General features: G+C 40.5%; 1 protein-coding gene across 2 annotated transcripts in view; it reads left to right on the plus strand.

The window, feature by feature from the left end:
* Positions 1–3,074: 3,074 nt before the first annotated feature.
* The window catches only part of stim1a (stromal interaction molecule 1a), a 27,106-nt gene continuing 2,887 nt past the window's right edge, over positions 3,075–27,293 (plus strand). The window contains exons 1-12 of one of the 2 annotated variants that reach the window (XM_008276640.1): positions 3,075–3,230; positions 3,960–4,092; positions 7,223–7,353; positions 9,930–10,044; positions 11,636–11,747; positions 12,216–12,331; positions 15,869–16,046; positions 22,907–23,084; positions 23,915–24,082; positions 24,440–24,540; positions 24,683–24,912; positions 26,495–26,918. In XM_008276640.1, the coding sequence (XP_008274862.1) occupies positions 3,972–4,092; positions 7,223–7,353; positions 9,930–10,044; positions 11,636–11,747; positions 12,216–12,331; positions 15,869–16,046; positions 22,907–23,084; positions 23,915–24,082; positions 24,440–24,540; positions 24,683–24,912; positions 26,495–26,918 (1,874 nt within the window). In that variant the 5' untranslated portion in view covers positions 3,075–3,230; positions 3,960–3,971. The remainder of the gene's footprint in view (positions 3,231–3,959; positions 4,093–7,222; positions 7,354–9,929; positions 10,045–11,635; positions 11,748–12,215; positions 12,332–15,868; positions 16,047–22,906; positions 23,085–23,914; positions 24,083–24,439; positions 24,541–24,682; positions 24,913–26,494; positions 26,919–27,293) is intronic. The other variant, XM_008276641.1, reaches the window with a different exon arrangement.

Raw genomic sequence — 27,293 nt, forward strand, 5'->3', positions numbered from 1 at the left:
GTGAGCATCTAAAATCAGGATTAAACACAAAAAGTAAACTTTTAAATGCAAGAGAAAATTCTTAGGATGACACTTCTGTGGTTCCAGTGCAACTCTAAACCTTGCACATACCCAATTTTGAGTTCAAGAAACTGACCAGGCTCAGAAACAACCACTTTTAAAACTGTATTTTACAACAATACTGAGGAGACACTTTATCATTAGTTGTGCTCGTATTTGTTTATTTAGAATTCAGTGCATCAAATCTTGCAATAGATTTTTTTTGTAGTTCATGCAACAGTTTTTAATCATGACTTCCTGTAAAACATGTAGCTTTAAGGCCCTGTTGTCGACCCACTGCAGGTATTGTGATCACACACTGGTGACAGAACTGTGACCTTAAAGTTACTGCTGCTGGAAAGACACCCAGATTTAAAAATGAAAGCAAACATTCTAAAAACTGCCACATCAGACCAAGATTATTTATAAAAATGTAAAACGATATTATCACACTGCTCATGAGGTGTCAGAGAGGTGTTGATTCATATCTATAGTTCTTCATAAGGGAAGATAATGGTGGTAAAGTAATTTTTTAATCAGTACTTAATTAACAAAAATCAGGTTAATGTTTCTGACAGCACGTAAAGCAGGAGTTGTGTAATGTTATTACGCTTCGTGTACCACTGTGAAGCAGCGCCATCCTTATTAAATACTCTTTGAAATCCCTCCTCTGTTGTTTAGATAGGAGTGTGTACTGTACAATATAACAAAGGCTGCAGTGCTCTGAAGCCTCTTTGCATTGTCCAACCAAGAATCTTTCTCCGATGATGCAAGGGTTAGTCAGACACTGGCAAGACGTTTCATTTCAGCTGTAAGAGCTTGAATCATTCACAACAAAATCCATAAAACGGTATTGTTGCTGTCCACGTTCTCACCTCCATTAGGTTTATACTGTGTTTGGATTGATTCATAAATGGAAACAGCCTCATTACAAACACAGTCACACATGGCTAAAATCAATTTTATGATTTTAATAAGGATGGTTTCCACTGTGAATAAATATCACGATATGGTAAATGCAAGCAAAACCACGTGTAAGGCATAACAATGAAACAGTTCATTACTTTAAATGCCAATTTGTGTCAAACAAAATACAACAAAACATGATCTTTAGTTGTTGGTTTTTTTTACCTTTATTATATAGGACAGTTGAGAGAGAGACAGGACAGTGGGGGAGAATAATGGGAGAAGGAAATGCAGCAAAGGGTCATGAGCGGGATTTGAATCCATGGCCGCTGCGTTGGGGACTATAGCCCCTGTACATGGGTCGCCAGCTCAACCAGGTGAGCTATAGTGGCAGCGCCAGTCTTTAGTGTTTAATGTCTGTGTCTGGTCACTGATTTGGTCGAATCTCTAAAAGCTCATCTCTGTGTAACAAAATAATATGTAATAAAATATTCCTTTCTATCCCGAAAACCTGCACTTTAGCCATCCAGGCATTTCTTTATAATATGTGAATGGTTAAAGTCTCCGCCTCTGCCAACATTATCTACATTATTTCACTCATGATGTGTCTTTTAGTGTGTGCAAAGCACAATATAGAAACATGAAGTTCACTTCAATATGCAGTATTGCCACTGGTATCAGAGCTATGTTCAATTATGGGCTGTAATTTGCTCATATCATTATGATATGTGGTTTTCTCTGCCAACATTTTGACTTGTCATAATAGAAAAGGCGCAGATGTCATTCAAAGCATTAACAGTATGTAAAATTCAAAGTGTTATTTACATTTATGCTTCAGGCTACGCACATTCATCCCTTTTAGTAAAACCACAAAAGAGGCAGAAAAACTGCTAAAATGTTGATGATGGACACAGCAGCTTTGGATCTTTACTTTACACCCAATATATGACTATAAACTTAAGGGCTAAATTTAGCCAATGGTGGACAAAAGGTTTTAAAGTTGTTCAACTGGTGACAAATTCCCAACCACTGAGTTAATCCACACAAGTCATGTGTGGCTTTAAAGAACAATGATCAAATAGTGTGACCAGCGCATAGACGCTCCTTTGACCAGTGGCTATAAAATGTCACCCTAAAATGAAGGGAAATTGAGACAGTGCATATGGAAGACAGTGTGTCACATGAAGCTCTGGGTGAATTTGTCAACTTTGTTACGCCTGTCAAGACGAATGGAACAACAGTCCACAGGTCAGCCCAGATGACCTCATTTGCCCTGTGGGCCGCAGATATAGAAAACATGCTGAAAGTGGGTTGACTGACAATTGGAAAGTACTTTATATAATAATCTAAAATTACACAAATGCCACTTTTAATATCTAGTTTATTATTTTAATAAAAAAATGTAAAATCAGAGATGATTGATCAGCATGTTCCTGATGATTTAAGATGGAATAACCCAATTATGTAAAAAGAATACAGAATTTAATAAAATGTAATGAGCTGTGTTTATAGTTTTGTTCTGCATACTTTGAAGAGTCACCTGTGTTTTCCTTTACATAAAGGCATTTCCAACATAAATTGGTGCATAAATTTAATCAGAATACATTTTTTGTTTCAAATTCTTGTAATTTTTATTCTGGGAAGTTTTTTAAAAACAAGCAAACAAGCATGATGGGACCCGTAAACTAATTTTTAGTTGAACAACTCTTTGAGCCAATCACTACAATCAAGTGTTTTTTGTAACTCTCAGTCAGACTTCTGAACCTGTTGACAGGTATTTTGATTTTGGCTCTAATTTGTCTGGGGCAGTTTTTTTTTATTATTATTATTCTTTTCAACCACAATTCAAAAGCAATGTCTTATTTCACTAAATTATAGTTTAGCATTTTTTTTTTATTTGTGATTACTTTTTTAATTTCTAGTTGTTTGAGTGATTATTGGTTATCCATTTGTGGACGACTGTAGTTGCAGGATCTTGCGATGCCTTAAATAAACCACGAGGTGGCTCACTGTAGCTATTTGCTGTGACCTGCAGTGCACACTCCAGCCGTGAGGGGGCGACATTTCCCAGCGCTGAGCAGCGACTCCGCGCTGTAGAGGAAGAGCAGCTCGCAGTGTGTCCACATTCTGCGGCTTTTTCGGTTGAGTCTCTCGGTCGAGGCAAGACGGAGCCCTCACATAAGGAGGTGGAGTTCACCGCACTTCAACTCCGAGGGACCAGGCGTCTGCTGCAATGTTAACCCAGAGCTGAAAACAACACGTCTGCCGGCTCTGATACATGACAGGTAACTTTATCTCTTTGTTACACAACGCCGTAGTGCCCCAGTAGTAACGTGACAGCGTAACGTAGCCGAAACTACAGAAGGTCTTCGTTAACGGTCACTGTCTTGTGGTTAGCTAAACGTCAGCGGTGGCTAATATGCGTCTGTAGAAAATACAGCGAGTCGACACCGTAATAAACTACATGAAAAAAAGTACAGAAGCGCAAGCGGGAAGGTTTTTATGGGATTCTGTGTTACCTTCCTTTGTTAGATAGTAATTTCCCAGTTAGCCGAGGTGTTTAGCTAGCTAGCTTCATAGGGCTTGTCAGACACCCAACTCCCGAGACGGAGGCGAACCAGGCTGTTGTTACTTTCCATAATCCTATTATTTTCCTACCTGACGTTACGTGTGTTTACGGTGAAAACCCCTAAAGCGCAGCTAAACCCACAAAGTGAGGGTTTAAAGGCTTCCTTAGCGTAAGCCAGGTATTAGCAAGCTAACCTCACTGGACGTTGGTTCATTCAGGAAGAAGAGGCACACATGAGAAGTCATCTTTACATAACTAACCGTATTTCTTGTGGTGCTGTAAGCCGATTCATGTAGGTCTCCTGGGCAAAGCTGTCATATATATATTCCAAGACGCAAATGGGTTAAATAGTAAGCGCTGATTCATTGTTAGACAGTAACACTGATTATTAATATGCTGCAATTATCAGAATTATCAAGGAACTGTGTCTCTGTCTTCCCTCCAGCACACACCAGTCATGGAGCCCCACAAATTGATGACCTTGTGGATATTTTGTTTGTGTCTCTTTGGAGAAAGTTGGACTGAAAAACAAAGTTCACCCACGTCAGACAGTCAGATTGTTGAAAATGGGCTATCAGGTGAGTAATTAATCATGGCATTTATTTAGTCACAGAGTTCCGATAGAGTCTAATTTTATCCTCCCGTTAAGCTAAGCTGACATACACTATAGATTGGCAGTTGGAGTATTACTGTTCGTGCCACATCTTTGTGATTGTGCAGGCACTAAATGTAGCTGTGCTGAGAATAGTCCGGCTGGCATTTGCCATTAAGCCCTGTCCTCCAACTTAGATCAAGCCACCGAGTCAGACAGGAGCTAATTGATCTAATGTGTAGCGGACCGGCTGACCAGGGCTTTAAGTAGTCACCGGATCTTGTAGTAACTTAACATGTTAAACTATTTTCAATAAGTGTCAGATTAAAATAGTTATTTTAAATAAATAGTTCTTCACCTTGCTGCACAATATTTGCATGCATATTAATAATACCGTTTCGTATGAGCATGTCACTGAACTCCTGAAATTTTTATCTGCAAAGATCTTTTATTACAGCAAACTGTATTACACATCCCACTTTTATCCTTGTTAATTTGAAAGGTTTATTTTCAAGTACGAACACGTTAGGTGTGCAGAATAAGCTCCTTTTGTAAAGATGCTTTGTTTTTTTTTTTGTTTTTAGATGTGACCTTCTGAACACTGTGATAATTGCTTCTCAATCCATTGAATGATTTCACATGAATGACAATAGCTGTTGTATCTGTCCAGCGTATGAGCCAGTTACGAAATACAGTGACTCAAGGTTTTAAAAGTGCACTCATGTAGCAGTTCATTGTTGGTAAAATTTGAATAATTCACCTGAACATTATCCGCATTCTTTTTTGCAACAGCTGGGCACCGACCCAATATTTCCAACATGTTTTACTGCGCTCTTTTGTTTGTGTTGCTGAACACTGTCGTTAAACAGGAACTGGTAATATATTGTACAAATTGCTCACACACATTAATAAAAATGTGCTTCCAACACTTTACTCCCAGCACTCTCAACAGGCCACTGTGTGCAAAAGGATTTGTTTTTGATATGACAGAGTTTCAAAGCTTGACAGGTATTCAAAATGGCGAGAGATAGTAACTGCTGCAGTAATGAGGTGGCAAGGTTTTGGAGTGTATTCTTCATCTGCATGCAGGCACACAGAATGGCTTGCGTAACTTGAGCTCTTTAAAAAAAAGGCAGGCTGACTGGTATGTAAATATCTTATCTTGTGTCTCCGGAGGTTTGCAAGCCAAATGAGAAAGAGGGCCAGGTTGAATGTGTGAGAGTGTTGCAGGTGGTAAAGTTTTCACCAGGGCAACTGTCATTCTTTGTTTAATGCAGAGCGTGTGAATGTTGGAGGGAGCGATTGTCTTTGTGGTATGTGGCTTTGCAGGTTTGGTAAAGCTGTACGCTTGCACACGGCAGCTCAAAAATTAACTTTTTACTACACGGAAGCTCACATTGTGCATTCAACCTTCTTAGTTCTGGATTAGCCGTTTGGTGTAGAATGTAAGTCAAGGTTTACCAACTGCAAAAATGTGTGTAGAAACAAGAGTTCATGGACACAGAAACTGTTTTGGAAATCTGTTACATGTTTTTCTTTTCTTTTTTTTTTTTGTCCCTTCAGCCGCTTCGCCTACTTATCTGAACGTCTAATTCTTGGAATAAAGAGAGCAAGTACTGAAATGATGAGCTGATCAGTGGGAGGGGGCATTACGCTGTAAATTCCAGCACAATGCAGACCAAATGCATGCAATTTATTATACACAAATATGTGGGTGACAGTGACTAATGATGAAGCAGCAGCCGTTAAGATGTGTGGACCTTAGCACGAACATTATGGAAAGGGAAGTGCGTTTTGTTTTTTTTTTGCGCACACTGCTACACTATATTGTTGCACGAATGATGCAGGCAACATGCCTCGTTCTGCCCAGATCATGAACCAAAACTTAGCCACCATCTCGCAAATCATAACAAACTAGAACCAAGAATTATTTCAATTGAACACTAGTGTTGTGATTAGAAAAAGTTCGTATACATGTTTCTGCAGGAGCATGTTGTTGTTGGTTAAGGCGTGAGCTTAGATGGGATTTGGAAGTCTAAGCTACTATTTCATGACGGCGGGAAAGGCCAACCTCTCCCTTAATCCCATGCCTCATCTTTTTCTTTCGTGGTGTAATGCAGGGAAATGCATAAACAATGAAAGCACCCTGTCCTTGACATTTGCTTCTTATAAACTTTATTTAACCATGGATGTGCATCTTCACGATTCAAACTTTGAAATTTACAAGAGTAAATGTATCCATATGTTTTATGCAGCGCTTTCAGAGTGCACAGTGTTTTTGCAAACTCACCTCAACCATGCTGCTTTAAAACAGAATATGCACCAGAACCTGTGGTTAGTGCAGGGAACTTGTCAGGGTGTTTGACACAGCTCCGGAGTCCTGCAGCACATGGGAAAAAAAATGTTTTCCCTTTTAATGGGAGTGGCAGTATTATCTCTGATCTATGGCAGAGGATTTGTAATCCCTCAGGAAGGAAGAGAGAACACAGGGAGCAGGCAGACGCATCATAAAAAGGCGTACATTTCTCATTCATCTATAATTAATCGTGGAGTCCAGCATGCTGAAATTGTATATTTTCTTCTTCATTACTGAGGCCTTTTAACCACCAAACCCAAGTTTTTTGACATTCAGCAGAATTGCGACATTCAAATTGATGATTCATGCAAATTAACAGCCCGTAATTATTGAAGACTGACTCATCTTAAGACGTGGCCTGTTTTCGGTCTACACACTAGATCTAACAGTCACTGAGCTACACATATGTCTGACAGATACAGTCAGTGTCTGGCTCATTGGTAACATCCCAACATTGAGTGAAAGGCCTTATGTAAACAAGGCTTTCTCTGCAGCCAAGAAATTTTGCAGTTCAGTTATCTTAACAAGAGAGAGCGGTTCAGTGAGGGCAATTCAGCAGAGGACTTTGAGAAAACTTGTGTAAAACGCACAAAGGATTAAACGTCATGAACCTCAGAATTATATAATTATACAAAAGGTGATTTTTTAAAAGCTTTTTGGTGTTTTCAATACTAAAGATGAATAAACCAGAATGTTATCTTAATGCATTTTTTTCTTTCTATTGTAAAATTTTATTGTTATATTACTGTTTCTCCACCAGATTTTTGTCGCATCGATGAGCCACTATGCAAGGATGAGAACGCCGTTCTCAGCTTTGAAGCCATCCGGAGTATCCACAAGCAGATGGATGATGACGCAAACGGCAATGTAGACGTTGTAGAAACAGACGGCGTAAGTACGAGCTTGAAAAATCATCATTATCAAGTGCTGATGCTCTGTTGAAATGAGATATTATGGTTTGGACAGTCCCGGAGGTGGGATTCACACAGTCTGAAGAGGCTTATACATATCATTATTGTAATCCTCTGTTATCTGACTGGTCATAGGATTTGCTGCTAAGGTGGTTGGTTAATGATAGCCCCGTAATGTCCTTAACCTACCCTGAGTAACTTGAGGATTTGTCCTGTTTTGCGCTCCAGTACTCTGTGCTGAAGGTTTTGTCCAATAATTAACCTAATTCGTGTGAAGTCCGGTTGTAACTGACATGCATGAAGACACTGATTGAGTTGCAATGCATAAGGAGTAGTGTTGTCTGCTTTCTGCATTGAAGCGTAACAAAAGAAGAATATAAACACTTGACGTTTATGTCCGGTCACATTTGTGTAAGATTCATCAGGAGTCGAGTCTGTTGCTTCTCAGACATCACTGGTTCCTGAAAGACTCTGCTGGTAGTCGTTTAGCTCAGTACTGAGCTTTAGTCTGAACTACATTTTGTGGCCTTTATTAAGCCTCCTCTGGAGAGCTGTTTCTGTTTGGTCAGTCTCTGGCATGTGGTTGAGGCTACACCAAAGTAGGCAGCACCATAACTGCAGCTGTCTCTGCTTTTATAAGAGACACTTGGCATGCGAATACCCTCAAGGCAAATAATAAACGAGTACACTGGGCACTTGTATCTGTAGTGGTTATGAGCTTAGAAATGGAAAGCTCTAAATGAATAAGTGTACTTCACAACAGTGCTCCTGTTTCGGGCTTGCATAAAGAGGAGTTGATTTCTTAATGACCAAGATCAAAGTGTGCTTCTGGTTTTTAAGAATAAGCTTCAGGCCGTGGTCACATTGTACAGGTCCTGTTGATTTCCCAGTGCATATATTTTCAGGAGAAGCAATGTTTCACCTTCAGCACAGACAATCTCTCTACACTGTAGTGAAGTCCTCCCACACAAATCTATCAAGAAAGAAAGACATCATGACTTATTATTGTCTTTCACCCGTGTTGCATGACTCTGCTTTTGTGGGAGTGCTAGATGTTATGTAGGGTTCATTTTTAAAAACCTGGTGAGCGAGTTAGCCTACAGTATAGTGGGCAATCAGTCGTGTGGTTCCATTTGCCAGCAGGTGACAGCTACCACTCTAGAGGGGGCGAGAGTGGAATCCACAGTACCATCATGTTTTGGTGCATTTTACTGTGCAGCGCAGAGTCTTATGTGCAATATGCATACTTCTCATTTGAAAACAGATAACGAAAAAGTTATTTCATGTTGTTTGTATTACCCGTAGCAGTATGTTTTATGAAATTTCACATCTTTTCCTGATGAAATAGCCAAATGACATAACATGATATGGTTATTTTAAATCAAAATCAGCCTGTATTTTGCTGTCTAAAAAAGTAGAAACTCAACAATGTCACTCATATTCAACTTGTAGCTAGATACAGTCAATTCACATCAGTGAAATACCTCAAATTGTCTCATACTTTAAATTATAATTGCCATATAAACCAACTGATTGGCTATAGCATGCGAAAGCACTTGTGGTTGCACTATAAAAGCGTAGTGAAAGAAGGAAGGGGGAAAGTTCCTTGTAATGGCACATGGCAGCCAGAGTGTCGGTTTGTGTCTTAGTAAGTTAGTCATGTCTCTTTTTTCACGCTGATTTTATAATTGGTTGAGTTCTTAGATGTGCCGCTTGACAATTAGAGGTTCAGTAAACGTATTTTCAGCTGTGTGGATTGTTAATATTGTCAGAGTCTGACTTTTAGCTGTTGGTGATGAGTACATGTGATGTAATGTTGAATAAATACTAACACGAGTGAGGAGGAAGTTCTGTGGTGTTCCAGACCGTTAAATAGTGAGTGGAAAATGTCGAGGTCAAGTGTGGTTTGGATATTTGTTTTATGTTGCTTCCAAAGTGAACGAAGCAAATACGCACTTAAGCCACAAGGACTGCATTTTCTTCTTTTATGAGCGTCGTAAAGACCACAGGAGTGAAACGGGTCACAGGGCTCACAATAAAGCCAAACCAAACACCATTTAAAAATGTGGTCTTTGTCCCCTTAACTGTTAATACTTTACATCCAGTTTACCCCAACTCTGTTAGGCTGACTACATATAGGAGGACAGCATATTAAAGGAAAAAATAGTGTAATGTGCCATCGTAGTGCCACCAGAACAGCTTCAGTACATCTTGGCGTTGACCTTGCAAGTCTCTGAAACAATAACAGGAAATGACAACCATTTTTTCAAAAGATCAACTTCAATCAGGATAGAAATGTTTCATCATCAGATAAACGCAGTCACTGAGAACAACTTTATATTGATTGAAATAAAATGTATTTGAATTTTCACTAAGTGTTGCAATCAAATTCCACATTGGTCAGACTCGGCTAACTAAAGTAAAAATTGTGTTTCTAGCAGTTGTAGAAATGAAATTCTCAGTCAAAAGATAATTTCCAGCATTGATGTTACATTTGTGATTCAGCACTTTTTTTTTTTTTTAACCAACTTATAAAACACCCTTGTCATTCTGCAGTTCCTGAGAGAAGATCTGAACTACCACGACCCCAAGGCCAAGCATAACAGCTTCCACGGAGATGACCAGTTCATCAGTGTGGAGGACCTGTGGAACGCATGGAAGGGCTCTGAAGGTACTGCTTTGAATCCTCTCATTTCCTCTAAAGGCCAACAGTGACTGCACAAAAAGGCCTTTTCTTTCAGATCTTTTCTGTATCATACAATACTGATACAATCCACCAATATGGATAATTGTTGTTTTTAATGCAACACTCCTTGTGACTTTGAAAGCTACTTTGGCAGGAAGGCAGGGTTGTAAATAGCCAGTAAATTAGAGTTAATGTGTTTCCCTCTGAAAGTGTTGGTCACATATTACCCCTGCTTAACCTCCTCACTCACTTAACAAAGGAGCTAGACAGTTGATCAGATGGCTTGTCAAGCAAAAGTGCAGTCCACTTATCAGCTCCAGCCAGTGGCAGAGTGGACATCATTGAAACTGTCAGCACAAAATTCACATCCACACTCTCACTTCCTTCTGACTATCTGTTTGGCTTGGCTATCATGCATTCACTGAGCACTGTTCACAAGCTGTGTTGTATCTGGCGCTCGTGCCTTTTCACACCCTTTCCTCTGGCTGCTTTTACCCCCCTTTTTTTTTTTTTTTTTTTTGCTCAGAGTACTGACTAACCCTGCATTGCAGCTTCTTGACAAGGCTCTGGAGGTTTTAAGCCAAGAAACTGGGTTTTTGTTCAAGAGAGCAACACATTAACACAGACAACCCACACTTTTGACTCTCGGCCAGGATCAGGGAAGAAGATTTGCCTTCCTCAATAATTGCAATGAGCAAGCCAGTGTATGTTATGCTATAGAGCACCTCATAGATCATTCTGGATATAGATGCACACTGTCTTATGATATGTCTTGTGTCAAGCTGTATATACAGTGCAGATGAATGTTTTATGATAGTGACATGCTGTTTTGGCTTTGTACATTCGGTTTACAATCCAACAATGCCAGTGAGAGTGCTGCTAGCTTTCAGCTTTAGTTTCAAAGTGTGAACATCCATTTCGCATGAATGATGTAGATAAAAAAAAGTGACATTTGGCGACGCACAATATTTGATCAGGTTCTCCAAACATTTGGCACAGTAGTAGTAGTACGAAAGTTAATGTTTAGGTGCAGATTTTTAGAATAATTGACTGACTGAGGTGTACAACACAGACATCAGAAGACATTTGTTTTCTTCCCTGGTGATGCTCTGCAGGCATGTATTGAAACGGTCTTAAATTCTTGCCGGTTTCAGGGAGTTTTTGCGTACGGTCTGGTCTTAAGCAAGTGAAACACATGGATCAGTGGGGCTGAGGTTGGTTGTCTTGACTGCTTAGGCCAAGGAAACTTTTGATTTACCTTTCATGACTGTTTAGAATCACTCCTTTGTATTGTTTGAAATTTTGTGGCTACTACAGTTCTCCACTGATTGTACAGAGTGGATGTAAACACACTCAAACACTGTTAAAGATTTTAGTCATAGTCATTGTTTCTCTTAAATACTCATTTGGTTGGTGAGAGCAACAATAAAACATGTTGCTGCTATTTTCTAACAGCACCATGTGCAACATCTTGATGCCGTGTAGCTTTATCAGTACTAAATTCTGCAGGTTTGGGACAAATGAAAATTGTTGAAAACTGTAACTATATGCTTTGTTTTTTTGTATCTGCCCTCAGTGTATAATTGGACAGTGGATGAGGTGGTGGAATGGCTCATCACCTATGTGGAACTGCCACAATACGTGGAAGCGTTTCGCAAGATGAGTTTCAACGGAAGTGCAATGCCAAGGTAAGGAACCTCATGACTATGTCAAGCTTTTGAATCTGCACCAGATGCATGATAAAGACCACAAATACATTGTGGTTTATGTATGTTTTGTAAGATTTTTGAACACATGACAACAGTAATGCACTTTGCTGCAATAATGCCAACATAAATAACTGAGTTGTTGCCACGTTTTATTGCCGAAAATTACACATTGTTTACATTACCCGTTTTAATCTGAGTCAGTACTGTCCCTGCTCTTATCTGCCTGGGTCAGTTTTGTTTGACTTTTTTTAATTTCCGACTTCCATTATTTGCTTTTAGTCAAAGGGATCACACAAGTATAAGTAATGACCATTGACGCTTTGAGAATGATCAGCTTGATTAAGAGGATTTGTTCAGGAGTCACATTACACGGAGTTGGAATGGATTAAACTCTTAGCTCTTTCTTCCTACTTCCTGCAAAATGAATGTGTGTCTGTTCTCTCTCAGGTTTGCTGTAAAGAACACCACGCTGACACTCTCTATTCTGAAGATTTTGGATCGCAGCCATGTGCAAAAGTTGCACCTCAAATCTTTGGACACTGTGCTGTTTGGAGCACCCTTGAGTATGTATCTTCATTCCTTTTTTCTTTTTTGGGGGGATTTTCTGTTGCAGCTTTGATTTATGCTGTCATTTATCAAAGATGTTTTTCAAAATACTCAGTTTCTTCTTTCTTAACATTGTTAGCCGACTGAAATACTTGGACAAAACTAGTCACATTTTTCTATTACCTCTGTGGTTTTAAGGTCGTGGTCTAGAGCCATGTAAAAATGTTGTACTTTTTGTTGACTAACCACAAAATGTGAAGTTTTTAGTTCCAGAACAAGCTGATCAGTTAATTAAAGTCTTGAGTTATGTTCACGTTGAGTTAAGCACATACAAGGGAGGGAACGTTATCCAGCTCTGATACAAAGATTCACCATGACAGGGTAAAAGAAAGGAGGAGCCTTTATTTTAATCCCCTGAAAAATTAACGTGTGACGATGCACATTTATTTAAAGAACCTGAATTGGAGTGAAGTTAGGGTTCAAGACGTTCACACTATCAGAGTATATTCAGTGTAGTTCAGTCATTTATCATTTGGCAGACTTGTATATTATCTATCAAATATTTTGAATGTTTTTATTCAGTTGAAACATGATGGTAACAAAACATTGTTGGCAGCAACTGAAAAAGGAAAATATAGATCAAAGATAAGTGTATATATACAGACATGACATAACTTCATAGTCCATTCCAGTCATGATTGTGGTTGAAAAAGCATCTGGGTTAAGTGTACATTTTTAGATTTCAACACGTCGTAATGCTATTAAAACAAGTTAAGACTGCAGCCTATATAAGGAAGCAAATGCAGAGTCATAGTCTCACAGAGGTGGACAGTGTAGAGATTTAACTCTTAGTTGATATTTTCCTGTTGACTGTCTTTTTCTTTAAATTGTTGACCAATTAATCGTAAATCCAGTAACGCTATTCAGGCTTTAGGTAACTATCAGGATCTGTTTCTGGAACTGAAAACTCTCGAGTTTCTCTCAACTCTGTGTCAACAAACTCAGAGACATAAATAGTCTTCCAAAATAAGACAAAACTCAAAACCTCATCTAACTCCCTAACAGAAGAACTATAACTGAGCCTCTCTCATTGAACCACCTTCCAACATTCCTCCTGACTGCTGTTGTCTGCTGATTTCATTCATCAGCAGCTGTGATATTTTGTTTTGCTTTATTTCTGTAAACTCTGACTTGCTCATCCCCTCACCTGAGCCAGCTCACGTTTGAAATGTAGGAAAATCCAGCCATCACCTGTATCAGTTTCAGGGATTGAGGAAGTGAGCTGAGGGTTGGACCATGCTGCTCTGTATTCCAGACACACCCCTCTGCGTACTGAGACAAATAAACACACCACTCATTCTCTGCTTTACTCTGCTTCTCCAGTATCACTGCTCCAAATCTGCACTCACAGATTCAAATGCTTCAGGATTTTTCAGTTTGCTGTCTTTTCTGGCGTTTGTAACATCACAATGAATCGGGTGTGTCTCAGCTGTCATACCACCTGGCAGTACTTTGGATTTTTTTCTTTTAACGTAATCCCTGTTGATAATGGAGAACACATTCCCAGAATGACTGCCAGTTTTTAGTTTTTTTTAACGAGAACATGTTTGTTGTTTAAAACCTAGTTACAGACCGACCTCTGATTACTGACAGTTTGAATCACAAGACTTCTAGTGCTTGATTTAAAAATAATAATCTCAGTTTACATGGAGTTTTAATGGTGCTATTTTTATCGGACAGTAAGTAAGATAAACAGACAGTGAAGTGGAAGAGTGTTATTTAGTAGGGGATTGTTTATAAGAGTTGGTACACCAAAGCAAGAAGGGAAAATTTAATGAACCTTCCTAGGAAGCAGGCACTTGCATTGTAAAGAAACTTCACAGGGGTGCAGTGTACAGGGGTCTGTGTCTGGCATGTGTCATTGTGGATGTGTTTTGTAAGAGTCACACCCGAAGGAAGACATTAGCAAGGGCTATCTGGCTTTGACAGCCTCTCAGAGTCAGGGGGTCTCACTAACAGTCACACTGACTGACTGTATGGAGCAGCAGCATTTTAAGACACACGTCACAAAAGGTTGAGGCTAATCTGGTAGACAGTTGCGTAATAATTAACCCAAGCACAGTGGGGTAGAGTCATTTCCCATTTTGAGGCTAATTAAATGTCACTTGATGCTCCCTTGGTGGTATTCGTGAAAGGGATGATTGAATGTATCGTACAATGAATGTGATAGAAAATATAGACAAGACTGATGGCGTTGTGGGAACGATTAATAGAGCAGCAGAAGAGTACCGTCAGGAAATTACTTTATATTATCTCAGGGTATTTCATTTAGGCATCTGTGCACAGTCACAATGCAGACCAAAGACAAATTTAGCGCGCATGCATTGCAGTTAAATACAGTGACCTCATTTTGTGAAGCTGAGCTCTTGATTAAGAGGTAATGAGCTGCATATACCAGCCACTCTCTATAGCTTCAGAGCAGTAAAATTACAGGGAGCAGTGCTTTACAGCTTCCCTGTAGATTAGGTTTCACAGTTCTACATTGTTTGTTCTACACAATCACAGGCACATCTACTCTAGGTTCCTTGACTCTGATGAACGTGTGTTTGTTCTGAATGTTTTACGTAAGTCTGCAGTATTATATACACAGCCCTTGTGAAAAGTCATCTAGCGAGAGCCTGCCTTACAGGTATGCTGTCAGATGAAATTTGTCAATTGCAGACACAGGAACATGTTTGTAAAGAGCTATGTTTCTAGGTGACATATTCTCCTGATCTTATCTAAATGAAACAAACCAGCACTGACTTTCTCATTTTACTTCCCTTTGTCTCACTTCAGGAAGTAGAAGTCTTGTTTTTTGACATCTCTTTCCCGCCCATCCCATCGCTGGTTTCACAAGAAAAACTTGCCTCATGATGTAACTTGCAAGGCTTAAATTCAGGCTATGTGTCAGTTCATGCATGCAGGCTGTTCTTCAGACTCGTCAGTGACAAATCTTGCTACACCCAAACTTGATTTTGGGTTTGATTTTAAGATGGCTTTTGTATCTTTGGTTGAAACTTGATCTATATCTAATCTAAGGCTTCACACAAATAGAATAGTTGGTTTTTAGCTGCTGTGACTTTCAAAAGCTTTGAAAACCTTACAATGACAACATAACAGCGTACTAGATTTGCTTCACAGCGCCTCATGCACCAAATTGTTATCGTTGCCCTTGTTTGGTTTTCTTTGCATGATTATAAGCATTGGTTACCGGACTGAAATAGGCTGTGTTAAGCTGTCTTTATCGTGGTCTTTTGCAACGGGCCTCTCTCACCGCAACCTGAACTTGCGCTACTGACTCTATTTGTGTCACTCCGCAGCACTTGCAGTTTGACTGGGTAAAGCGTCACCACATCCTTGTGAAGCTTGCTTATTGTTAGACAGCTTTATGTCTATGACCCTGATGTATATTGCCTGGCTGAAATGCATTCCTCATTTAGAGCCTTTTTTAATGGGTGTGGCGTTTCTCATCCTACCAAATGTAATTGTCTTTTTTTTTCTCTTTTTATTAGTGAATAGACACAACCACCTGAAGGACTTCATGCTGGTCGTGTCGATAGTCATAGGCATGGGTGGCTGCTGGTTTGCCTACATCCAGAATCGCTACTCAAAGGACCACATGAAGAAGATGATGAAAGACCTGGAGGGCCTCCAAAGAGCTGAGCAGAGTCTGCATGACCTCCAGCAGAAGTGAGGGTTTTTCCCACCACCCACACAACAATGTTATACTTTACAAGTGCTGCATTGTGCACCCATGCCATTAATTTTATTTTCCTCAAAACACCGTGTCATATCTGGAACAGTTATTTTTGTCTTCACTTTCAAACACGAAGCGCATTCATGCCACAGTCTTTTTTTTGTCTAACGTATAAATCCAGTACACTACCTTAATGTGACTTTAAACTAACTTAACACTGATAATGAATAAATTAGCAGTCCTATAATTAACATCAGCCACTGTTGGACCGGCAGTGCTGCTTCCGTGTGCTGTGTGTTATTCCTCACGACAGTAGCTCCCTCACTTAAGCCTTTTTCAGACATGTGATACATAGCATTGCTGGCTTGAGTCTGTTAAAGTGACAGTATTCTGTCATTCAGACATAGGTCACTTTGAGGGTAGTGTTGCTCACAGTTTCATTCAGACATACCGACCACGGTTACGAGCAGAGTCACAGCACGCACGTGACAGTTGCCCACTCATGCGAGACTGGACAGCGCATCAAATGGTGTATAATACACTAATAAACCAAAGACTAAATTTAAACCAAGCTTTTTAAACTGTCTGATAACTAATAGCCTACATTATACATGATTCCCTGAAAACTCTGTGTGATGATAATCTAACTACTACTTTACAAACAGTAAAGTAAAACTATCAAAACAGCTGTGATGAAGCTCATGACTCAACTTGAAGACGGTCACTTTGAAACCAGTGTTTTAACAGCAGCTTATAAACTGTGGCTTTGTGTGTGACGGCTCACCTCTCTGAGAAGAAGTAAAGTACACAGTTTCATTTATCAAGATTTCCTGGCCGATCATGTCTCCATTTTGGGGATGATTTATCATAAATAATTAATGAAGTTACCGGCGCTTTTGTTCCGTTGTGCCACGTGCGGAAACTCTCTCTCTTTGGAAACACTCAGATGGATCCTGCTGCTGTCCGATGCTGCAGGTATTTAATTAACTCACAAGAAAAACTCTGGAAGCAACAAATTGAACCTCAGCTTCTGTTAATGTTTTGTCAAAGCCGGGATTACCGTCATTGTTGGTGAGTCTTATTAATATGGCATGTTCATCGCGGTGAAGTTTTCTTTTATGGATATTTTAGTTTGTAGCAGATGTGAAATTGTACAGCAAAGTAAATAAGTAAGGTTTTTTTTTTTTTTATCATGAAAGCTGTGTTTTTAGTGCTCTCTGTGAAGTTTGTGAACCAATATTGGTGCTCAATTTTGGAAAATGCCCATTTGTTAAGGTGACTGCAGGCAGTTGAGAATTGTGTGTAGTGATGTGGAAATGTTGCGAGGTTGGACGTAAGATTGCTCTTGCGGCTTTTACGGAAAAGTGAGCAGGCTGCTTATTAAGACACAAAGCTGACACGTGATGTTGCCGTCAGAATAACGCAAAGGATCGCATGTCTGAAAGAGGCTTTATGCAGTGATCGACTGACACGGCAACATTCTGTTGATCAAGTGACCTTAAATGATATCGAGATGACAATTGAACCAACAGCCTCACCCAATGGCTATATTGTGTCAAGTGATGCCATTGTTCTTCTACCCTGAAGGGTTAGCTTTCAAGCCATTGTAGTGTCTTCATTTTTGCATTTAGATGAAGCAGGTGTAGATTCAAAGGCAGCTAGACTCCACTTATATTCTTAATAGGGTATATACATGTGTTTCCACAGTTACTGAGTTACAACTTATTGTACACACAGTCCTGTGAAAGTTACGATGTATGGTGAGTTTACTCAATGACTGTTGTAAAATGGGAAGTGGAAAGTGTTGTGTAATGAAAAAGTAGAAGAACTTCAGACAAAATCACTGACTTTTCTGATTCACAATCACATTATATTTAACCACTGAATCGGTTTGACAGCTCTACACAGCTTCCCAATCAGGATGTATCATTTGGAGCTCATAGGGCCGTGTTTTGTTGAGAAGTTTATGGATTAGGATTCGACTTTTGATGTGTGTGAGACAGGAACTGTGGAAAGAGAGAGGAGTGTAGAAGATACAATAAAGGTCCAGCGGCTGGGAGTTGAGCCGTGGACGTTGTAGTTATGTGGCGTGCATCCTAACCGCTTGACTTCTGTAGCAGCTCTCCACACAGACTTGAAAGGAGCATAAAAGCACAAAAGTCCAAATATGTTTTGAGGTGGTGACCAATTATTAAAGCCTTTCTGAAGTCTTGGGATAAAAGCAGAAAGGTTTGCTTTGAGCAGTGATGATCAAAGCCCTTTATATGGCATGAGCAGTTTTTCATTTGTTCAGCCACTAATCTTACTAACAAATCCCAGCTCAGTTAAATGCAAAGACCGGCATGGGTTGGTCATCTCCCAGACGTGACCATAAAACCACAGGACAGCATGTTATCTCCTAATATGAGACTGCAGAGGCATATATTCATGACATGCACTTAAGCTGTTTAAATTAATGGTATATATTAGGAAACGCTGAACATTGGCTGCCGTAGAACAGACTTGTGGGAAAGAGTTCCTAGTTCTTACTTTGGTTCCTGATTTTGCCTCCATCACGCTGTAGTCTTTGAGAATGAATCAAAAGCAGAAATTGCTCATACAAGTAATCATAACCAGACTTTCCTGCTAGAACAGAAGGTGCTTAAGCTTGTGTAAAAGGTATGGAGCTCGGGGAATTTTAGCAGTCAGCTGCTGTAGGAGCCGACTAAGGTGACTTGTTACCAGTTACTCCTGCCTCTGGTCATCCACTTGTACTTGTAGTGTAGACAGATGCATTCCATTTTGAGATCAGATTTTAACCAACACAGATCTTTCAGATGAGCTCTAACCCTTGCAGTTTAGCTATTATTTTAAAAAACTTGAATAAGCCTTTGATTTAGTGCTTATGCTTGTAGTTTCTAAAACTTCATGACATAAAGTACTTCATACTCACGCCTAATGTTTTCTGTCCGCCAGGCTGTTGCTACCTTTGTGATTTATTGCTTCAAAATGAGATGTAAATGAGGCGTTTTAAAACACACATGGAACAATTGAAAGCTACAAGACAAATCTGTCTATTTTAGTCCAGTTAATACCTCAAGGAATGCTCAGAATGTGCTTTAAAGCGTGCACTGAGTCCTCTTATTCCTTTAAAGGATACTCAAACTGCTTGATTTCCTCCACAGGTCAGGGTTTTTCTTTTTTTTGTAGCTTTTAAAAGAATAAGGTCTGTGCAGGGATAATCCTATTAAATGTTCATTATTCACAAAGAAATAACATCTGATGTTTTGCTAATGCTTTGCATCAGTAATTTCAAGTTTCAGTTTCTGATGCAGAAGTCACCATGAAAAATGAACTGCCTCCACTGCAAAATACAACATTTGTGAAAGTGCAGCTTTTCTGTGATTAGAATGAGGACTGGGAATTTTATGGACACTTGCTGGTTTGTCTGTAAGTCCCCACCGTATGTTCTCCAAATGGAAAAGGGCTGAAAAGAGGGAGAAAAAAAAACAAGTGGCAGTTGCTCCTCAGTGGGAGCATGTTGATCTAACTGTATCAAGTTCAATCTGACCCAAGGGTATGCGTAAAGGGAAGCTCATGGAATGGCAAAATGGAAAGAGCTTGACCTCAGGGGAAGTCATGTTTTGTTAGATTAAAAACAAGGCACCAGCTCAGGCCTATTCGCTGGCCAGAGGAGGGAGCAGTGACAGGCGTTGCCACACGCGACTGCATGACATTCCTGGCTTGATGCTCGCCGGACGTTAAGCAGGAAGAGATGAGTTGTTGTAGACATCCACATATTACTCTTACCACCCTTATTACCCACATGAGTCAGTCTTTGTGTCAGCTGGCTGTTTAGCAGACATGTTTTTGAAATATGATGGTATGCTTTGATGAACAGCCAACAGAGCGAAAAGACAAGACTTTCATTGACTGAGCTGAGTTTGGTATTTGTGCCTCCATTTCCTGCGCAGTTAAACTTTTACCTCATGTCTGTGTGTATTTTTATCTAACAGCCATGAGTTGCACTTTGTCATTACAGTGCAATAATTGAGGTGAAAGGATTATTGTGTAAATTCCCTGACGAATACCAATAAACAAAACCATTGGCTGCTGCAGTGGGGACAGATCAATGAGGTCAAACTCTAATAAACTGTCAGGGCAACCTGTGTGTCACTTCTGTAGCTTCAATTTTGATCAGTTGCCTGCCAACGTTGAAGTGAGCTTTGACAGATCTCTTTTGCAAAGACAACTGCTCATATTTAATTGTACTCTGCTGACCAACCCAGAGAACCTATAATAAATGCTAAAGGCCAGCAGGTGCCGATGTTATTTATTGCAGTGCAAGCCACCAAATTTGCCATAGCTGCTTTGAATACTTCGTTAGTTGTTCGGGGGCAGTGTTTTGGTGCTTCGCCTAAAGTCCACTGAGCAGTGCAGAAACAGCATTCTGCTCATATCCTTGAGTTATGGCTATTTGTTCAGCAGTGCAGTACAGTTTATCTACTGCAATTCAGCAGTATTGTGCAACTGCGTTTAAATCCAACCTGTGGTGGGTGAGATCAGACACTGGACAAACGAAGCAAATGTGTTCTGTCTGTTTCTGATAAAGTGGAATATAGGCCATAAAGCTTAGAAAATGTAATGCCTGTACATTATACTGAGGTTTGCTTTGGTTTTGTATTCATGATTGGGCATAATGTGGAGATAATATGCTGTAGTGTACTGTAGTTCAGTCAGTAACTAGGAAGAGAAGACTCTTACAGTGCATGTTTTATGATTGGAGAGAGAGAGAGGGAGAGGTATGTCCTCTGTCTGTAGCTGTGCCTTTCTTCCTGATCCCTGCTGCCAGCTGCTGTCTTTCCATACCTTCAAGCAGATCCTGTAGTGGTATCAAGTAGCCTGGCCCAGACATGGCTTCCCTGTTGGGAGACAGTGGGAGGAGGCTTTGACGGGAGCAGGATTTCCTGGGTGCCTTTTCCAACACTGTTTGACCTGGCCTCTGCCTCACTGCTGGGAAATGGTGCTAAGCGTGAATGCTTAACCTGTCAGCTTTAGTGCTAATTCACCCACATTTGGATTTGGTTGTGGTCTGCAGACAGACATCCTGAAAAAGCCCAGACAAGGGAAACGACATTGCACGTGATGGGCACTTGCAAGTTATTTGGCATGTAAACTTATCTTCTTTACTGTTTGCTGCAAAGTCTGCAGAGACTTTGTGTCTACGTCCTGTGAGCTCTGCAATGCAGGTCAGCTGGAACAGCATTTGGCATCTTGTCTCTGGACCCTGTAGCTGTGCCAGCGATTTCAAATCTTAGCTAGAGTATGGCAGAGGTCAGGGTCGAAAGCATTAGCAGGACTGCCCACCAGCCACATTTTCCATAGCTAGTGGTGTGGATCAACTTACATGTCTCTGCCCTTCTCTGCTCCCTCTCCCATTGTGTTCAGGCTGACTGGAGGACAGTGCTGCTCCCTAGTGACTGAAATGCTGCATTACCTTATGCGCTTAATAGTTTATAAACAAACAGAGAAAGAAAAGAAAGAAAGAAAAATCTAATGACAGACTCTTGTTGTGTCACATTTTAATATTGGACCTTAGCTAGCTTATAACAGGACTTACTCCCCCGTTCGATTAGGTAGCTACATCAGTGACTGTTTGGCTAAAAACATTTGTTCCCATTTTAATTCTGATTACCTGGATGTCTGGTCTGTAGTTAGATTTACAGATTTAATTAAACAAATATTTTGAAATGGAATAAAACCATGTTATATTTCTACAAACCTTTTAAACACAGTTGTTCCTATATGGTTTATGTCTTTTTTAGAGGTACTAAAATGTGGTACGTCTGAACAGAAATAATTATGTAATGAGTGACAAGCTACTCTTTTAAAAGAAGGTTTTTTTTGAGTTTGTCCTAAAAATATCCTGCATACAGACCAACACATATATGTTCAGGGTACTACAGGAGCACTGGTCCCAGACTGTACTGTTCTAAAGTTACATGCTGACAGCTGTTCCCATTCTTGGCTTTGCTCCCTCTGATGTCAGTTTATTGTGAGCTGCCTAGCAGCTGACTGTGGGTCTTTGCTTTCTACGTGTTAGCCATTGTTTCCGGTGATACATGGCTGATGCAGTGGCTGCATTCCACACATATGTGGCTCTCACATGCTCGTGCCTAATGTCTGCCCATAGAAAATGACACTGGCACCAACTAGGTTATGATTCTTTGCTTGGCCTTAAGGTTGATTTATACTCCTGCGTTGAATCCACACAGAGCCTTGGCTGTAGCCGAGGCAAGTGGCCTTCACTGTCATGAGCATTTATATTTGTGAACCTTTGTATCTGCTATACACTGACAAAACGCGATTTGGCGGTGATGTTTATTTGCCAATGTGTACTTCAGACAATGGCAACTGAAATGAGGCAGATCATGTTGGAGTGAACCTGATAAATATTGAATGACAGTTACTTGGATCAAAATCACTGCAATGCAGAAAAGAGAGAAGACATCTGATCCAGTTGAGTCTGTACTCTGATTGATAAAGCTATTAAAACGACATATGGCTGCATTGACACAACACTGGCTGTTGTGTTTACATTAAGAGCAAGCCAATTACATTTAGTTTCACTTAAACCTTATCTCTTCCCTAATGAGTATACTGTGTTTGCATGGCATATTACTACCAAACAGAGCAGTGTGGGGAGGTTCACATGGCTACAGTGTAGAGTTTGCAGCTCCACCTTCCCTATGGCATACATATAACACAGAAATATGAACCCAGCTTTAGGTAAACAGATACCGATGTCTTGCTGTGAAGATGAAATAAAATGAGAGATAAATATTTTACTTTTTGTTCCTTACCCTTTCCTCAGGCTGCAGATTGCCCAGGAGGAGCACCGCACAGTCGAAGTGGAGAAGGTGAATCTGGAGCAGAAGCTGAGGGATGAGATAAACACGGCCAAGCAGGAGGCCCAACGGTTGAGAGAGCTGCGTGAAGGCACAGAGAATGAACTGAGTCGCCAAAAGTATGCAGAAGAAGAGCTAGAACAGGTACTTAGAAACTGATCGGTGCCATATAAATATGAAGTTGATTATTTTTTGTTGGGAATATATCTTAAGTTCACAAATGAGAAGCAATGAAACAGATAAATAGAGTTTATTAAACTTCCAAGGTGGCAAGTGCACAGTATGTTTAGGTCTATCAGATTCACACTGGCTATAGTATAAATACGCCCACTGAAGTCTTTGTCCATTAGGGATTTGGCAGGAACAGCACAACACTGCCCACACAAGTAAACACAACACATGAGTATTTGCTTGAAGGATTATCACAGTGATCTAATTCAGACACTTGTGTCACAGTGTTTTTTGTTTGTTTGTTTTATTCAAAAGCACATTAATAAACTGGAACCATGAAGGGCTTTTAGATTCCATGTGATTTTAGGACACTTGAGTTTCATGTTCAGTGGTTTGTAGCAAGGCTTGTCGCCACTTACTTACACTCCTAGATTCAGGATGCAAGTATGCAGATCTACCAGTCCTCAACTGTAAACATTGTTGTAAGTGACCTTTACCTTTAAGGTATGTAGGATTGAAGCATATCAGTCATTCGCTGGACTCATTTGAAGTACAAAACTGTTTTAATCCTGGTTTAACCTTACTATGCAGCCTGTAACTTTGTTTAAAATGTGCTGTCAAAATATTGTTTGATTATTATTGTCGGTTATTTCCAGTCCAACAAATTTTACGTCTTGGTGCATGATTTCACAGAAAGTTTGCAATTTTATTGAAATATAGAAGCTGCAAAAACAACAGTTGGTTCATGAGTGTGTTGTTGGTATGTGTTACCTCATCATCCAATTTTTCAATGCTTGTTGCAGGTACGCATGGCATTGAAGAAAGCAGAGAAGGAGCTGGAGTCACGGAGCAGCTGGTCACCGCCAGAGTCTCTCCAGAAGTGGCTGCAGCTCACCCATGAGGTGGAAGTGCAGTACTACAACATCAAGAAGCAGAATGCTGAACGACAACTCCTGGTGGCCAAGGAAGGGGTAAGCATGTAAAAAACTTTTTTTTAAAAAAGGTTAACACTGTTGCCTTGATCATAGGTTCAAAAATCTGTAAATTACATTTGATGGAAACTGTTTCAAAGCATCACCAAAAACAGAAGATTTGAGACTTGCTTTTCCATGTTATCTGAACCTGAGCTTGATTGGATCGAATTGGTGTATAATTCAGTTGTTATTTAATAATTAAACAATGTATGTAAGCAGTCTGATGTCATGCTGCTAGCGGTTGTGTGGGGGAAAGACTGTTGATGTTAATGCATGTTTGGACTGTGGATGTTACCTTGGCACAATATTCCACTTATGCAACAGAGATAAAAGTTGGGTCACTTGTTTTCACAGGCAGAGAAGATAAAGAAAAAGAGGAACACTCTCTTTGGGACTTTCCATGTGGCTCACAGCTCCTCCCTGGATGATGTGGACCACAAAATACTGGCAGCAAAGTAAGTTCAAGGCATTTTCATATAATCTGTCCTGATTTCTTAGTAGGATTTCAGATTTGTTTTGTTTCTTCCTATGCCAAAAATCAAGAGGTTACTTTCCATTTTCACTTAAGTTTTCTTTCATTCTTGCCGTCTTCTACAGACAAGCCCTGGGTGAGGTGACGGCTGCTCTGCGGGAGAGGCTGCATCGCTGGCAGCAGATAGAGATCCTCACAGGTTTCACCATCGTCAACAACCCAGGCCTTCCTACCTTGGCCTCAGCCCTCAACCTCGATCCCACCTTCATGGGCGGCAGAGCCACGCCTCAGCACTTCATCATGTCAGATGACATGGACGACATGGACGAGGATATCGTGCCTGGAACTCTGCAATGTAAGGGTTCATCCGAATCTGTGGCCCAGTCAGTGGGGATTAGCAAACGAATCCCTAAACAACCCAAGGCTCTGCTGGGGAAATCCAAAAATCAGCCCACATGAGAATTTGGACCTTTTACGCTACATTCACCACAATATGTCCTTGTGGCCTCCCTGGTGATGGAGGTAGTAAGGGCTGTGTATGATTGAACATGTGTATGATTGAATGAGTGTTGTTTTACATTTGTATTATGTCAATTCACATAATCGTGTTGTTGTTTTACACACAGTTCCAGTTGAATGCCTTTTTGTTAATTGTGCTCATTTTGGATAAAATTGTTTACTTGACTCTTAAGTCTATTATTGAGACTGAAGCATCCTGTGACTTTCCTTTGGAAATTGAACTGTCAAGAAAAATATACTTCCTAAAGATCACAAGTTTTGTGCTGACCTATTTGTAAAAGTTGTGTCCTAATATGTTCTACAGACATTCTGAGTCAACTTCAACTCGAAGCGAAAGGAAACGTGTCGTATCCAGTTAGTGCTCAAATGAGGTTATTTAGGCTAAATATGAAACGCAAAAGCTGCTCATCAAATCCTTAAACACAGAAACTATTATTATCAGTGCCGAAGGCTTGAGTCAACACGTCTCTTACATTTTTATCTCATCAAGAAAACCACCTTAATGTTTTGTAGCTTTGCTGTTAAAGCTTCCACAGTATGCACATTACACATTAGGTTTTGGGTTTGACTAACTGGAGGTGGACGTTGTACTGCTGCAATAGTGAGTGAATCTTTTAATTAACATTAATTACACTCCCATGTCTCACCCCCCTCTCTCCCTCCACCACTTCTATGGTATTTGGCTCCCGCTGCTGTCTCATTGGCCTAACTACAGATGGCAACCGATTGTTGGAACGGCGAGCCAGTGACCTGTGGTCCGTTGGTTCAGACTGTCTCCCCGTGTGGAAATATCCTGGTTGGCAATTTATTCACGCCCCAGTTCAGCCCTCAGTCCGACATCCCTGTCTCTCCTCTTGCCTAAAGGCCACACAGAGCTCTAACCCATTTTAACTGGCAGTATGCTGTAGATGGACACGGCTGACAGGGAGAAAAACTTCTCCATGCTGCGTTCATCTGAAAACACCTCTGACTTTGCCATAGTTGCCTGCTTGCCACACGTACTCCCTCCTCTAAACCTCGTCACCAACTAGTTCACCCCTGTGTTTTTCCCTCTTTGATTTTGTTACTTGCATTTTTGTAAATTGGCTCTTTCTTTTATAAATGGCAACAGAATGTTTTTTAAATATCCTTTTAATTCAACCAACATAACTAGTCTGTTTTGTTTACTTTTGATATTTTTCTTTGTTCAGCGGTAAGATAAAACAAGTGTTGGGATTTTTTTGGTAATGTATTGATGGTCCACAGTATAAAGGCCGAATGAGTAAATGTTTGAGAATAAGACCTTTTTAAGTTCAAAGTCAGAAAAATGTATCCCAGCACCTGAGTATCTTTCCCCAAATCCCCCAGTTGGTCTCGCTTTGTCCATTTGGTGGTGTTTCCTGAGTGGTTGTTAATAACGTTGTCGTTTGTGCCAACAGCTCCCAGTATGATGTCGCTGCGCCAACGCCACATTGACCCCCAGCTGGCCATGGGCTCCCAGAGGTTGGTAGAGAGCTGCCTGTTGGCGGGGCAGCAGGGAGAGGGAACCTCCTACCCATCCAGGTCTAGGGCTGCCCTCAGACAGTCACGCAGCCAGTCGTTTGGGCAGCTCGAGAGCTTTTCTCTGCCTCCTCTTTCCTCGGCTGTTTCTCACCCGTCCATCATCTGTACTTCCAACCTAAACCCTCAGTCGTTGCCATCCTTGTCTTCTTCCTCCTCCTGCTTACCTAGCTCTTTGGGTGGCAGCATAGCCCCGCATTCCTCCCATATATATCATACTTCTTTCCAGCCCATGGACCCCATTCCCGACTTCACGTTCTCAGACGTCTCCAATGTACACTCCTCATGCAGCGACAGTTTCGGGTACCTGCCTCTCTCCAGTTTTCCGCACACATCGCATGTGCGTGGGTGTTGTCTCACCACCTGCTGTCATTTCATTGTTTAACACATGTATCACGCTGTAGGTACCTACTCCAGAACATCGTTTTTCATTTCATTTTATTTTGCTATGCTTTCTTCATCTTTTCCTTTTATTAGTTTCGCCTTCATGTCATTGCACCTGACGAGCTACTGCAGGATCTATGCATTTACTCTTTTTCCAACCTCTCTCAGTGTTCCCGGTGTTCTTTGCCTGCAACTAACAAGTGTGGAGTTCCAGTATCCAGACTGTGTCCAGCGTGTCCATGGCTTTGCAGGCATAGTGTAGACAAACCCAAGCATGCAAGGCTTCGTTTTTGT

This window comes from Stegastes partitus, unplaced genomic scaffold (genome assembly GCF_000690725.1).
Source record: "Stegastes partitus isolate 25-593 unplaced genomic scaffold, Stegastes_partitus-1.0.2 Scaffold78, whole genome shotgun sequence".
NCBI classification, from domain to species: Eukaryota; Metazoa; Chordata; class Actinopteri; family Pomacentridae; genus Stegastes; species Stegastes partitus.